Source organism: Tetrao urogallus (genome assembly GCF_951394365.1).
Source record: "Tetrao urogallus genome assembly, chromosome: 26".
In the NCBI taxonomy this organism is placed as follows: domain Eukaryota; kingdom Metazoa; phylum Chordata; class Aves; order Galliformes; family Phasianidae; genus Tetrao; species Tetrao urogallus.
In genome coordinates this window covers 586,180-600,769 of record NC_136839.1, presented here as the reverse complement: position 1 = coordinate 600,769, position 14,590 = coordinate 586,180, and the positions used below count along the sequence as shown (strand labels likewise).

The 14,590-nt window shown below is 55.8% G+C and overlaps 2 protein-coding genes across 2 annotated transcripts; both read right to left on the bottom strand.

Moving 5' to 3' along the window:
• Window positions 1-4,435: 4,435 nt before the first annotated feature.
• LOC306955739 (keratin, type I cytoskeletal 19-like) lies at window positions 4,436-6,804 on the bottom strand (the record flags this gene model as incomplete). Its single annotated transcript, XM_079547099.1, has 6 exons — window positions 4,436-4,696; window positions 4,871-4,996; window positions 5,290-5,451; window positions 5,543-5,699; window positions 5,935-6,017; window positions 6,310-6,804. The coding sequence occupies 6 exons, from the start codon at window positions 6,802-6,804 to the stop codon at window positions 4,436-4,438; spliced, it is 1,284 nt and encodes a 427-aa protein (XP_079403225.1).
• A 4,191-nt stretch (window positions 6,805-10,995) lies between these two features.
• Window positions 10,996-14,590, bottom strand: LOC306955736 (keratin, type I cytoskeletal 14; the record flags this gene model as incomplete). The annotated part of the gene is made up of 8 exons (XM_079547096.1): window positions 10,996-11,093; window positions 11,586-11,635; window positions 11,983-12,203; window positions 12,287-12,412; window positions 12,490-12,651; window positions 12,782-12,938; window positions 13,189-13,271; window positions 14,096-14,590. The coding sequence occupies 8 exons, from the start codon at window positions 14,588-14,590 to the stop codon at window positions 10,996-10,998; spliced, it is 1,392 nt and encodes a 463-aa protein (XP_079403222.1).

Genomic DNA, 14,590 nt, shown 5'->3' with positions numbered 1-14,590 from the left:
CCCGACTGTGATGAGATCCAGCGGGTCACTGCCATCGCCAACAACCAAAATTGTATTGAGCACAAAAGGAAAAGGAGGAAAGCTTTCCACGTTTACTGCCTGTGTTTGTCAGAGCAGTAGTGCGTTGGCCCGACCATCACTGCTGGGAGAGCATCTCCCCGGCTGGGCAGGAGAGCTGGGGAGCGCGGGGAGGACTGGCTCAGCCAGCACAGGTGCCTTTGTCCAGCAGACTGCAGTAATGAGAGGACATCCTGCTCTTCGAGGGACAGAGGCTTCTCTTCCCTGCGGCGTGGAATTTCCAGCCACTCTTACTCACAGGCAACCTTCCATTTGAGGATGTCCCGTGCACGGTTACAGAAGCCGCTGGGATAAATCTGTGACGGCCCACGGGCAGCCCTGAGAGCAGCCATCACCTGGGCACGAGGGCAGGGGACACCACACCAATGCGCTCCCCCTTCTCTGCTAGCGGCACTGCAGTGACAAATGACCCCAAGGATGTGTAAATGTGATCATCTTCTCATGAGCATACGCTAGGATTCTGCTCTCCAGTGAGCTCATTTATTTCTTTGTTTAGATCAAAAGTGATAAGAAACGCCTACCTAAGGCTGGCAGCATCCTAGAATATTCATTATTCATAGGGTGCAGAGAAATACCTTGCTCACGGACAGCGCTGGAGTCCCTCAGAGCTCAGACTGCCGACTGCAGCGCCTGAAATACGAGTCCATCCTCCCCCTGGAAGCACATCTCCCTGCTCCCCACACAGCCCAGACTCATCGGAGTGAAAATCATGAGCAAAAAGGAGGATAGGGAATAAATTTGGCTTTCGTCAGACATTTTGAGGAATGTAATTGAAGACAGGGTGTGGCTGTGAGAGCCAGCAGAAATTAATATAGTGTCTGGATTGCTTGGAGCTTTGCTTCTGCTGCGTTGGTTTTCAGAAGTTGCCCAGCAGAAGAGAGCAGCGCTCTGGGCTGGGGTCGCCTTTTTTCCCTTTCAGAGTCTCAGTTTAGCAGGCACATTGCAGACATGGAGCACTGCAGCTGGCTCGTGTCCTCAGCCACCAATGGCAGAAGCAGGAGGTCTTACAGCACACGGCAAACTGGTTGGTGTCACTGCTGGGCGCTTTTTATGCATCCTGGCTCAGAGCCCCACGGGCTGCAGTCATATTCACCAGCCAAGATTGGATCCATCTTACTACAGGACTCGTACCGGGCTGTAGCTGCACTGCTGTGAGATGGTGCCAAGGTCTGTAAGGGCAGTGGGACTGTGGTGATCCCAGCACACAGCCATGCATGCCGTGCCACCGTCTCTTCCACATTTTGCTCGCTTTGCTTATCAAACTGATAGCGCTCCTCGTGTCAACAAGGAGACACAGACAGAACTTTGCTTTCATAAGCATTGCTTCAGTGATGTTTGTGCAACCTCTCTGGAATACGATGTTATCTTGTCACTTGTAATTACGAGTAATGATTTGCATAATAGCCATTGGGGATCACTTATTAAAACCTGCTTTGAAGTGATACTAAGCCGGCTCCAGACCTCGCACTCCCAGCTTTCAGATGCAGACTGTGATGTTGTGGGGCTGTGAGTCAGAGCTGCATCCCCCGCGCTGATCGGCGGTACTGGGAGGCAGCTGGAAGCGCTGTGGGCTGCGGTGCGGCGCTCTGAGAGAGCTGGGAAAGGCAGTCAGTCCTTTCCTGCAGACTGCTCACATCTCCAATTCAGCTCTGGGCTCGTGGCAGCAGTGAGGCTCAGCATGATGCCGAGGTGTTCAGCTGGATTTCCTCCTGCTGCAGCTCCCAGCCTGATCCACACCTCGAGGGCTTTCAGTTCCCTGAGCGCCTGCTGGCCTCGAGCGCAGTGCACTGCACAGCCTCTGCACCACTGGGAGCACAGCCGCTCTTCGGGGCAAAGCAGAGCGTGAGGGAATTGGTGTTGGGCCGGATGGGGACTGATGGCAGCAGGAAGCTGCAGAGATCTCCACCTGTGACCTGCGGTGCTGCTGCCAGAGCCTGGCAGGTCCTGACAGAGCCCAGACCCCATAAGCAGCCCGAGTGTGGACTAGCTATGGCCCTGAGAACTCTCTGTGTGCCTTTATTTAATGCTTGCACTAAAACATCGCTACTTGCAATGCGTCTCCAGGGTGTGGGTCTTGCAGGCAGTGTAAATGAAGTTTTTTGGTGCAGCAGGCCGAGAAATCTCCTGCTCGTTACAATAGTACATTACTGATGTACATAACTCTTTACAAATGTTACACAACCCAATAAACTCAAGTACAAGTTCCATAGACAGTGACAGGGCTGTGGGTGAGGCTCACCTGTCTGTGTGCTTCATGGAACAGACTTTTATGGGGAAATTAGAGCCTGTGCCATACAGCAACTCACGGCCCACAATTCCAATGCCTGCAATCAGTGTCAGTGCGTGTGCAGTGCAGCCCTGCACTCCCAGCTGCTCCCAGTGCTCACTCTGCAGATCTGATTGTCTGGTTTCTTCTCACCGACGTCTCACGGCTCTGCAGATCACTTCTCAGGGATCTGTTGTCGCACTTTGCTGGTGCAGCTCATCCCCTGACCCCCCCCATTCCTGCTGTTAGGGAGGGGGCCACAGCACAGCAGTGGGCACAGCAGCATAACAGCGCGGTTCCTCCGGCTGTTGCTTTTCCTTTCTCTGTGCAACAGACCACCACCACTTTTTTTCTGTCTGTTTACTGCATCTAACTTCCAAAACCTCCTTCTCCCACGTATTAATTTGTCTCGCCCTTTTATCTGCCCGCACACTGCCAGCAGGTTCTTCCTGCTTGCTTTTTCTTTTTAGATGCTTTCATAGTTCCTTATTTAGCATTTTCTCTTGGAATTGCTTCCCCTGGCAGAAGGGCGGGTCAGGTCCAGCACTGCTTTGCTTTCAAATTACTACTTCAGTATTATTTGGGAAAACTTGTTGTTCTTGATTTTATCCTGTTGCTACACATTCATAATACCTCAAAAGGTGCTGCAAATTGTCTTATATTAGATTATATTAACACACGCCCTCTTTAATGAAAGCTTGACTTTCGCTCGAAAGTCCCTTCCAGCAGAAGGCTGCCCGTCGGGCCGCCCTGCGCTCCCTGCAGCCCAAATCGCTCCTCCTCGTCGCCTCCAACCTCCGCTCCCAGCGTGAGCTCTCCCCAGTGCAGACATCCCTGCCGCAGCATAACGATCTGTGTAACGTGTTTCTAAATACCCGTGTAATTCTTTATTTGTAGAAGTTGTTTCTCAGGTTCGGGGCTGTGTCAGTAGTGGCACAGTTTTATTAGGGGCAAGCGTGTGGATCCCGGCACATCCCAGGTAAGGGCAGCAGGCAGCGCAGTGCTGGGTCCCCTCCGCTTGGTTCCATGCGTACCTCCCATCCCACCGGTGCTGCGCGTGGAGCTGAGCACTGCCCGCTAGTTTGCTTTACTTTTCCTGGGGGTTGTTCTTTGGGAGCCCTCCAAGGGACGTATCCTGTCTGCAGTGTCCTGCTCAGGGACAGCATGGCTTTGTCTGGAGTTTTCTTTGCGCACCCCCCTGTCCTTCTCACACCCCCACTTCCTCTTGTACCGCATTTCTCCTCCCTCTTTCCCCAAGCTTGCTTGTCCCTGGTGAATGGCTTGGGAAGGCCTTGACTCCCCCTGCAGCTCTTCAGTCCTACCTGGGAGAACATCCTGACTGTGGGACCATAGGGTCATTCAGGTTAGAAAAGACCTCTAATGTCACCAAATCCAGCTACCAACCCATCCCCACTGTGCCCAACCACGTCCCCAAGTGCCACATCTACACATCTCCTGAGCACCTCCAGGGACAGTGACTCCATCACTTGTAACAGTGCTGTTCACACACTGCAGCAGATGAGCTTTGGGAATGAGAGCTGACGCTTCATGTAGCTCACATGGGACTGGAGAGCCCTCTTTGGGATGCCCCCATTAAAACACCTCCACCTGCGGGGCGCTGGAGGCTCAGACAGCGCCTCTCTGTTTCAAAATCTCAGTGCATGGAAAGCAGGGAAGAGCCAGCTGCTTTGCATACAAATTAAATTTCCCCAAACCATAATTAAAATTGTCGTGTGAAACTGAAAACGTTTAGATAATTTATTGTTTCAGGGAATTTAACTGCCCGTCCCTAATCCTGTCTATCAGTGCAGAGCCAGCAGGACTCAGCTAAATGACAGCTGTCACGAAGCACCTTCCCCAGCTCAGCAGGAGCCGCCCCGCAGCGCAGGGCAGGGCTGGCGCAGGCTGACCCCCTTCCCAGGGAGAGAAGGAGCTCACGGTCGGACGTTGGTCAGAGCCAAACGCTCAGCTCCTCACGGTTGGCTTCCCGGCCCTGGCTGGAAGCAGGGCTCTGCTGGTTCCTCGCCACTGTGTTCTTTTACCGCTTGTATCTCAGGTTTTCATATCCCTGTGAGTGACGGCCCAGGGATGTCACTGTGCCCGGCTCTGCCTGCAGCCTGCATACATGATGTCCTGCTGCCCGCCCTCCAGCAGGCAGCGGTAGGTGTGGATCTCCTGCTCCAGGCGGCACTTGACGTCCAGCAGGCTCTTGTACTCCTGGTTCTGGCACTCCATCTCCGCCCGGATCTCTGCCAGCCGCTGCTCCACGCAGGAGATCTGGCTCTGCAGCTCAGTGAGGTATTTGTTGTAGCGGCATTCTGTCTCAGCCAGAGAGGACTCCAGGTTTTCTTTCTGAGTGTGGAAGCAACAAAAAGGAGGATGGATTACACAGCTGTCACAGGCAGCCTGGACTTCTTATCAAGGGATCCCACTGCAGAGCTGTCCCAGTGTAGCCATCCACGTGGTTCTGCTCCTGCAGCTCTCTGCAGGGAGCTGGTGGCCGAGACAGAACTGTGCGTCACTCACCATGGTCAGTTGGGCTTGCACGTTGATCTCCAGGCCCTGCAGCTGGCGTCTCAGCTCCGTGACCTGTTTGTTGCTCGACTCTATCTCCTGGCTGCTGGTGATGACCTCCAGGTTCACCTCTTCCACCTGAGGTCAGAAGGAGCGCTGTGTCCCCTGCCCACACCACCCCACAGCCCCAGACGTCCGCTTGTGCTGCAGCCCCCACGTGTTCCCAGCCCAGGCCCCACATGCCCCATGACCCCGCAGCACTGCAGCTCCTCAGCCACCAGCAGAAGAGCGCTGCAATGGGGCTGTGGAACCGGACTGAGTTTCTCCTCACTGGAACTGCTGTTGTCCAGACACTGCCAGGAAGTGGAGAAGCACTGATCTCTCACTTCTCCCTCAGCAGGCAGAGGGCAGAGCCGCACACCGCACCGTACCTTGCAGGCAAACCACTGCTCCGTCTCCTTGCGGTTGCGCTCCATCAGTGTCTCATACTGACAGCGCAGCTCCTCCAGGATCTTCCTCAGATCTGGGCCGGGACTGGCATTGACTTCCACGCTCACATCTCCGGTCGCTTGCTTCCTCAGGCAGCTCATTTCCTGCAGACAGCACACACCGGGATGGTCATGTTCCCACCTGGGGGAAGTTCCCTTCTTCCCACAGATTTCTTTAGGGTGAGGGGTGTCTGACCTCCTCGTGGTTCGCCCTGAGGCAGCACATCTCCTCGGTCACGGCCTCGCACTGCAGCTGCAGGTCAGCCTTGCAGCTGGCCAGCTGGTCCAGCACAGGGCGCAGATTGCAGATGTCCGCGTCCACATTCTGCCGGAGGCTGCACTCAGTCTCATACCTTAGGCACAGGAACAGGAACTCAGCATGCCAGCAAAGCACTGCAAGTGCTTGAACTGAGTGTGAGGGACGAAATTAGGACCAAATTCTCTTGTTTCAGGCACGTGATGCTGCGGGCATTGCCTTGCACAGAGATCTGTGCTTTAATACAGCAGCAGGGCTGGCAGGTTTCAGCCCCACACCACCTCAGTGCCCACCCCTTTCTTCCCTTACCCCCCACCCAGCACAGGGCTCACTTGGCTCGGAAATCGTCGGCCGTCATCCGACTGTTGTCAATGTTCAGAAGGATTTTGTTGGTCTCCATGGCTGCACACAGGATCTGGAAAGAAAGCACAGGGAGAGATTTGGGCTGACAGGTTCTGCCGGCTGCAGGAGGCCTGCAGGAATTGTCAACCTGGAGCACTGCAACATGGTTATTTTCTAATGGTTTCATGTTTGGGGGTTATTAGTCAGTTAAATGCACTACAGCAGGGAGCCTGCATGGCGGGCTGCAGGAGCATCAGCTGTCTGTGAGCGCAGCTGCTGCATTCTGATCGCTGAATGTCAGCTGCCACCTCCACGTGTGAAAGCGAGGCCCAAAGAAGTGTGGGACATTTCTCGAGATGCTTTACCTGGTTCTGAAGGTCTTCAATCTCCTTGTGGAAGCAGCTGTAGTCCCGCGGCTCACAGCTGGGGCCCACCTTGGCGTACCACTCCCGGATGCGGCACTCCAGCTCGGCATTCTCGCTCTCCAGCAGCCGCACTTTGTCCAGGTAGGAGGCCAGGCGGTCATTGAGGTTCTGCATCGTCGCCTTCTCATTGTTGGCAAACAGGATCCCCTCACCGGCCCTGCCGAAACCTCCGACGCCGCGCGCACACATGCCCCCCGTGCTGAACCCGAGGGTGGAACAGGCCCGCTGGGTGGCTCCGAAGCTGCCCCCGCTCATGCTGCCGACACCCAGCTGCTGCCCGAGCAGTCCCTCACCCAAACTGCCACCAGAGAAACCCCCGGCTGCTGCCGCGAGCTCGAAGGCTGCGTGCCGTCCTGGGGAGGCAGAGGAGCCCTGCATGGTGCCCGCCCGGCTGCCCGCGCTGCCCCAGGTGCCGCACTGCCGGGCGCAGCTCATGGTGCAGCCGCGCGAGCTGCGCGGGCGGTGCAGGAGCTGCTGCCGGCCTCTGGCCCCACTGCTCCCTATTTATACCGCCCCGTGGATGTTGCCGCTGGAGAAGCGCTGTTTGTTCTTCCTCCTCCCGACCTGGTAGTTCTGTGCCTGGAATATTTCCCTATGGGCGTTTGTCTCCGGCGATCCCACAACAGAAAGATGCTTTGGTTAATAGAAGCGTGTTTAAAAACTACATCAAAAATGTGACTTCCTGAATCATCAGGTCTGACTTGTGATGACAACCAAACAACAGTGACACAAACAGCGACGATAACTGAGAGTGCCTGGGGAGCGAAACAGCAATTACCCATGGGGGGGCGAGTCCTGCTGCAGGGGATTGCTGTGGCCTGGTGCCACCACCCGGCAGAGCCTGCTCGATCCCCTCGGGGTGCAGCTGCCCCAGAGGATGGGGGGGGACCCCCTGGGCGGCAGCAGTGGAGTGAGGTCCCGCCAGGGCCCCTGGCATTTCACCGTGGAAATGGAGTGCACAGAATATATGGAGCTTGAGAGGTGATGGCTTGCTGTTTCCCTTCCTCCAGCATGCACCATGACATCCCCTTCCAGAGGAGGGACACAGGGTATGTGTTCTGCTGCTTTAGAAGGCAGACAAAACATGCAAATATTTTCCCAAAGTAAAAGAGATAAGGATATTTCCTTTTCTTTCTTAGCTATGGCTATTCGCTGCCAGGAGAGGACAGGCACAGGAGGTGGTGCACTGCATTTCCAAAATAGAAGCATGGAGAATTTTGGGAGCAGTCTGACGCCAATCCTGGCAGCACCACGGAGCTCCTCCAAGCACAATCTGGGGGAAGCGTGTCAAAGAGACTACAAAAGAAAAAGGATATTCAACATATTTTCAGTCTAGGGATGCTGAATTGAGGGACAGGAGAGATAATTACAATGCTTTGTCATCCAGATTTCTCATTTTGTTAATAATATTAGTGCAGCCAAGTGGTGCCTGTCACATAGCTGCTCTTCAGCATCGTCTCTGGAGTCCAGCTCACCCAGACCTGTCACACGAAGGACGCACCCGCCTGCTTTGGGGCATTGCCGTGCCATTCAGCCAGGTTCATTAGCCTTGGCTTTATCCTGGCACTGCAAATCCAGAAAACCTTACATGTGGTGTGGGTTGTGTGCGTCCATTTTGAACTTCAGACGTAGCTGTAGGTCTCTGTAGCCAATGATGAATACTACAGCTTCTGTGGAGAGGTATTTCACTCGTGATTGCAGGGGATGTCAGTGCAATTTGTGTGTTCTTCACAGCGGTGTTTTTCCTTTCCATAATGGGAAGCTTTGACGTGCATCTACACCAGGCCACACCTCAAGGCATGCCAGCAGCTGCCATCTTTATTTTACTAAAAGAGATTTTCATTTTTGATGAAGCAGTCTGATAACGATGCTCTCCATGTGTGTAATGGCAGCGCTGCTGGAAGAGCTCCCCAGCTGGATGCAGTGATCTGCAGTGGGAACCTCGCCGTCCCTGGGCAGCAGCGTGTGCCCAGCACAGGGTGTGTGTGTGTGTGAGTGTGTGTATACGTGTGTGTGTGTGTGTGAGTGTGTGTGTATACGTGTGTGTGTGTGTGCACCTCCACTGGCACTCTGCAGCCCGCCGTGCAGGACTGATGAGGAAACATTACTGCTTCAAAAAGAAATGAGGATGGAAAGGCCTCCCTTGGGTAAGGGCACTGCTCCCACTTAATTTTGTTAAAAAATTAGAAAGAAAGGAATTGTGCTTTGGCTTCCCGTGGCGTCCCAGTGCCCCACGTTCCAAAGGGGGCAGGCACCCGCCGTCACTCCCAAGGGCTGTTTTGCCCCAAGGAACAACCAGGCTCAAATGAGTGAGGAAAATGAGAAGGCAGGACTGGATCTCCCCTGGGAGGAGCCCTCTGTGATCTCGGAGTGCTTCAAGACAGTTTCACCCATGCAGAATCCTTGTGCTGCTGCTTACAGGTGCTCTCTTATCTAAATGTTGACTCAGCTGTCTGTGAAGCTGCCCAGGAGGAGCTGCTGCCCGAGCCCTGCAGCTCGCAGGGACATCAGGGCTGCAGTGCTCTGAGCACAGCACTGTGAGTCACTGCGGGCACTCCTGCAGTTCTCTGGGTTTCAGTTTGATGCTCCGTGGGATGGAACAGCAATGGCAGTTATTGCAATAGCAGCTCTCCTTCCCAAGGGTGAAACATGCACTGCAAACACAGAGCCTGCATGCTGGGGCACAGTGCTGGTGCAGAGGCCAGTCGCTGTGTGAGCTTCTGTCGTTTGCACTCAGTCTGACGCCGGCACGTCCTTCCTGTCTCTCAGCATCTCTCCTCATGGAATATCTTTCAATTCCTGTTTCCATTTTTTGTTTCGTTGTCCATCCAAGTTTTGCCATTGCTTGCTGAGGACTTACATCTGAATTCCTCGCTGAATTCAGTCACTGCTTTTCCTGGCATCCTGCAGGAAATGTGGAACACTCCTGAGCAGCGTGTCTGTCTCGTGGATGTGGCAATCCGTGCGCATTTCGCAGATGTGAACTGTAGGTGGTATTTTCCTTCTGTGAGATGGCTGTAATATAGCACAGCAGTTATGTGTGCTGAGCACAGGCTTTCATCTTTGTGATCACAGGGTTTGCAGAGCCCTATGCTGAATTTAAGCCTTTTTACTAAAGCATATATGCATGGATAAATAGAACCGTGCCTGGTGCAGTCCTCCCAAGGAAACCAAATGGATTTTCTACAGACCTGGGCTCCCAGCAGCCCCCAGCAACTCCAGGTGCTCAGGCTGGGCCCTGCTGTGGATGGGAGGCTCTGGCGCTGGGGGTCAGTGGCACAGATGGGCTGCGCCAGGGTGGGCAGCAGGGCTGCTCCTGGCTGGCCGCTCCTGTAGCCTTCCACTTACATTCAATCTGCAGTGGCTGTATTTTTTGCAGGACTCCTTTCTGTCTTTGGCACACATGGGGCGTTCTGCAGGGAGCTCAAGAGTTCAGTAGCTGCCAACATGCACACCTGAGATAAAATCACTGTCTTCCAATGGCAAAAAATAGCACATTTTCAGATAACTCCAGATTTCACCCTGCGCCCTTGTCTGTTGCTATGAAGACAACCTGACGCTGAAGTTTGTTTTCCTTTGATCTGTATTTTATTTTGAGGCAGGCGTAGCTCACGGGGCCGGATGGTTCCCTACTGCTGCAAGGCCTGCAGTTCTGGCAGAGCGCAGCACAGTGAACTCTGCCCTCTGGTTGGTGTTTCACTTCCTATCTTCTGTAATTGCTGAGCGATCGCACTCAGTGATGGCAGCAGGCCCTGCAGCCCGCCCCCCTCAGCCCCCTTCATCCTGTGCCCATCACGGTGTGCCCGACCCGGCAGCTCCAGTACTTGCAGGCAGGAGCCCTCCCACCCTGCATCAGTGCCCCGGTGCTGGGATGCTGCAGGAAGGATTTAGCAGGGATCTGCTGGGTGTCAGAGTGACACCGAGTTACAGCTGCTCATCCCCTGCAGATTAAGCAGTGGTTATTGTAGAGGTGTTAAATGCAGCCATCGGCAACATTAATATACCTGTGTAAAGTCTTGGTGCAATGTGCCTAACAGTGTGATTTTAAGGCAGTCAAATGAGGTGGGAGGAACATTTAGATGAGGTTTGCCAGCTGATGCTGTGCTCGTGTCTGTGTGCAGTGCACGTGGCAGCCACGGTCCTGCTGAGCTCTCTGCAGGAGGGAGCAGCTCCTCCTGATACTGAGCGTCAGAGAGCACAGGTTTGTGTTTGCTGGCTTCAGCCCGCTCTCATTTGGCACCCTGTCTGAAAACATCATTGCCTTTTTCTCACATCAACATGACCAGGTCACATCTCAGTTCCTGCACCCATCAGCACTGAGTTCCACAAACAAGCTGCCTGGGCTCCTGCTGCTCCAGGCACGCACATCTCCTCCCATGCTCCCAGCTGTGGATTTCTGGAACCTCCCTGCCATGAGTGCCCAGCCCCTCAGCTTTGAGAGCTCCTGTGTCAGTGACAGACAAGTCTGCAGTTGCGTGAATGGAAAACAAAGCTTTATTAAATGTGTACAGAGTGCACGATGGCAGCTGCACGTGGTTGGGGGACATCAGGGGAAAAGCAGAGGGGCGAAGCCAGCTGTGTGCCTCACAGCTCCATCGGCAGAGCCTGGGGCTGCTGTGGGTCCCATTAGCGTGTGGTGAGTGCCACCTGCTCACGGGATGAGACCACCTTCCCGTCCTGCACCTCCTCCACGATGGTGCGCACCTGGCGCGAGGATGTAATGGCTGCAGGGAGAGGCAGAGAGGAATGGGGAGGGAAAGAAATTCCTTAAGACTGTCTGGTGCCACATGGGCTGGAGAAAGACATGGGAAAGTCTGTGGGGTATCAGAGCACACAGCCTGGGACAGCCCTGCACTGGCTGGGAAGAGGGAAGCGCCCGGCTGATGGGAAGGCTCAGGAACACAAAGGGGCCACTCCACGACTTCAGGGTGGTTCAGTTCTTTGTCTCTGTGCCGTGTGGGGACATTGGCTGCTCAGCTACAGGGTTTGTCTGCTGTGAAGCACCCCTAGGATAAAGGAATGCGGGGCATCTCCCACCCTTATAGCTTCTCCTTGTGGTTGCTTTTTATGGGGTGCTCCCATGCTATCCTGCCTCTGCCACTGCCTCAATCAGCAACACCCTGGGGGCTGCCCTTCCCTGCATCACTTTGGCAGCTGCTCTAAGAGGAGTCTCAAAGCTGTGTGCCGTGGGCATGTGGAACAAGATGCATTCTTACCGTCTCTGCCAGAGTGAGAGGACATTGCAGAGGAGTACTGGGAAGAGATGCTGCAAGAAGAGGAGAAAACAAAAGGGAAGTTAGGGAGAAACTCTTGTTGTTTCATCAGCACTGTATGCAGACAAGAGAGGAAAGCAGAAAAGTCGTAGGAACTATGATAACATCTGTTGCACTGGGTGCCCCTGCAGGCTGAGGGACCACTGCTCCTTGCAGCAGGGAGTGCTGATACAGAGCATGCCTCCACAGGCAGCAATCAGGGAAGGAACCTTTGAGTAAATGTGGTTGGAATGCAAAGAATCAGGAGGCCTGAAGGCTGCAATCAGGATGACTCCCCAAGCAGCAAAAAGGGACCCCCACCAGCCCTTCCCACCACACCACCCATGCAAACCCCACGCACTGGGCGTCCTCGCCCTCCAGCAGCCGGCGGTACGTGGCGATCTCCTGCTCCAGGCGGCTCTTGACGTCCAGCAGCACCCGGTACTCGTGGTTCTGGCGCTCCATGTCGCAGCGCAGCTCGGCCAGCTGCTCCTCCACGCTGGTGATCAGCGCCTGCAGCTGGGCCAGCTGGGTGCCGTAGCGCGCCTCGGTGTCGGCCAGGGTGCCCTCCAGTGCCGCTTTCTGCGTGCGGAGGAGAGGAGGGGCTCAGGGGGGCGGCGGGGAAGGGCCCCATCCCCACGCCGGCAGGCAGCGGCCCTGCATACCGTGCTGAGCTGGGACTGCAGGTCGATCTCCAGGCTCTGGATGGTGCGGCGCAGCTCCGTGATCTCCGTCTTGCCGCTCTGCAGCTGCTCCGTGCTGATGGCCACCTCGCGGTTCAGCTCCTCCGTCTGCAAGAAGCCGAGCCGCACGTCACAGCCCGGCGTGGGCGCAGCCGTGGCCGTGCAGCCGCGGGCGTCGAGCTCACCTTGCTGAAGAACCACTGCTCGGCGTCCCTGCGGTTCTTCTCTGCCAGGCTCTCGTACTGCTCCCGCATCTCGGCCAGGATCTTGGTGAGGTCGATGCCGGGAGCCGCGTCCATCTCCACGCTGATCTCTCCTCCCACCTGTCCGCGCAGCGCGTTCATTTCCTGGGCAAAAGGAAATGCGTGACACACACAGCAGTGACAGCCCTGCTTGCGGACGGCCCCGCGCCCTGTGCCTGACCCCCTCTGCCCGGCTGCACCTTACAGCCCCACTGGGTGCCGGCGCTGCGCTCACCTCCTCGTGGTTCTTCTTCAGGTAGGCCAGCTCCTCCTTCAGGTTCTCGATCTGCATCTCCAGGTCGGCCCTGGACAGGGTCAGCTCGTCCAGCACCCTGCGCAGCCCGTTGATGTCAGCCTCCACGCTCATGCGCAGGGCCTGCTCCGTCTCAAACCTGGCGACATGCACACGGTCTCAGTTTGGGTCCAGCTGATAGCAGTCTTTTTCTCTTCCCTGCCCCAGTTTGTGTATGTCTGCCCGCACCTCACATCAGGGATGCATGCACAGCACTCTGCAGTGCAGGACTGTCCGGACCCCGTGGCCACCAGCAGGCAGCAGGAGCTGTGGGGCAGCTCCAGGTGCGTACAGCACAGCGTGGAGCATGCTGCCCTGTCCCTTCCTTTCCCTGAGAGCTTTGCACTTACTTGGTCCTGAAGTCATCGGCTGCCAGCCTGGCATTGTCAATCTGCAGGACAATGTTGGCATTCTCAACAGTTGCAGCAAGAATCTAGGCCAAAAAAAAGCAGAAAAGGGAGTGAAAAAGTCATTACACAAAATGTTGCATGCTGCTGGTGGAGATCTTGTGTGAGAGGACCAGAGCAGCACCCAACTCCTGCCCCCTGGCTTGGCTTTGCACAAGGACTCTGCAGAGAGTGTGATGCTGAGCTGCACGCTGCCTGGCAGCGCTTGCCCATGCGGGTTGCAGCGTGCCCATGGCACCGCAGGCACTGCAAAGAGCCCAACTGGGAGGAAAAGGAGCTGAGGAGGAGCAACGGCGCCCAAATGGCTGTCATAATTACACCCAAATATTTGTTCTGGGATTTTGAGAAGGATTGGCCATTTAATGAGCAGTAATTTCTGTAGCCACAAGCTAATAAAATGCTCACAGTGAGTTGTGATGCTCCAGGGGATATCCAGAAGGAAACCAGGTGCAAATCTGGATGTCTTTGCTTCCCAGCTGCAGCGGGGAAGGAAGGATCTGCCCAAAGAACCTCTGAACCACCGACTCCCCATGGCTGGTTCCCCATGGTTTTTCCTTGCTCTCGTGTTTGCACCTCCCGAAGAGCAAGCATCCCATCAGCCATTCCTTTCTTTGTTAACTTCTATCCGCAGCCTTGCACCAAGCTAGAAACTGCAGGATCTGGCTTTAACATCACTGCGTGTCATCTTCAGCAGCAAGCAGTGCCAAGGCCACCGTGTGCCCCCGACTGCAGAGCGCTCAGCACTTATTTCCAGGCATGGCACTCTGTTTTCCCATTTCAGACCAATAACTTGCCATTTAATCTATTAAAAAGTGACGTTAATGAGGACTTTGATTTTCACCGCACCCACCTTGCTGCGCAGCTCCTCGATGGTCCGGTAGTAGGGGCTGTAGTCGCGCTCGGGGCCGGGCCCCTGCTTCTTGTACCACTCCCTGATCTTCACCTCCAGGTCGGTGTTGGCCTCCTCCAGGGCGCGCACCTTGTCCAGGTAGGCGGCCAGGCGGTCGTTGAGGTTCTGCATCGTCTCCTTCTCGCCGGCCGGGAGGATGCCATCGCCGCCCCCGAAGCCGGCCCCGAAGCCGGCCCCGAAGCCGGCCCCATAGCCGGCCCCATAGCCGGCCCCGAAGCCCCCGCCGAGGCCCCCTCCGACGCTGCCGCAGTAGCCGCCCCCATAGCCGGCGCCGAGCCCCGAGACGATGCGGGAGGAGATGGAGTAGCTGCTGGAGCCGCCGTGGACGCTGGGGGCCCGGTAGCCCGCCGCCCGGCCGCAGGACAGCCTGCTGGAGCCGCCCCCCAGGCTCTTGAGGGAGGTGGAGGAGGAGAACTGCCGGACAGTGGTGCTCAT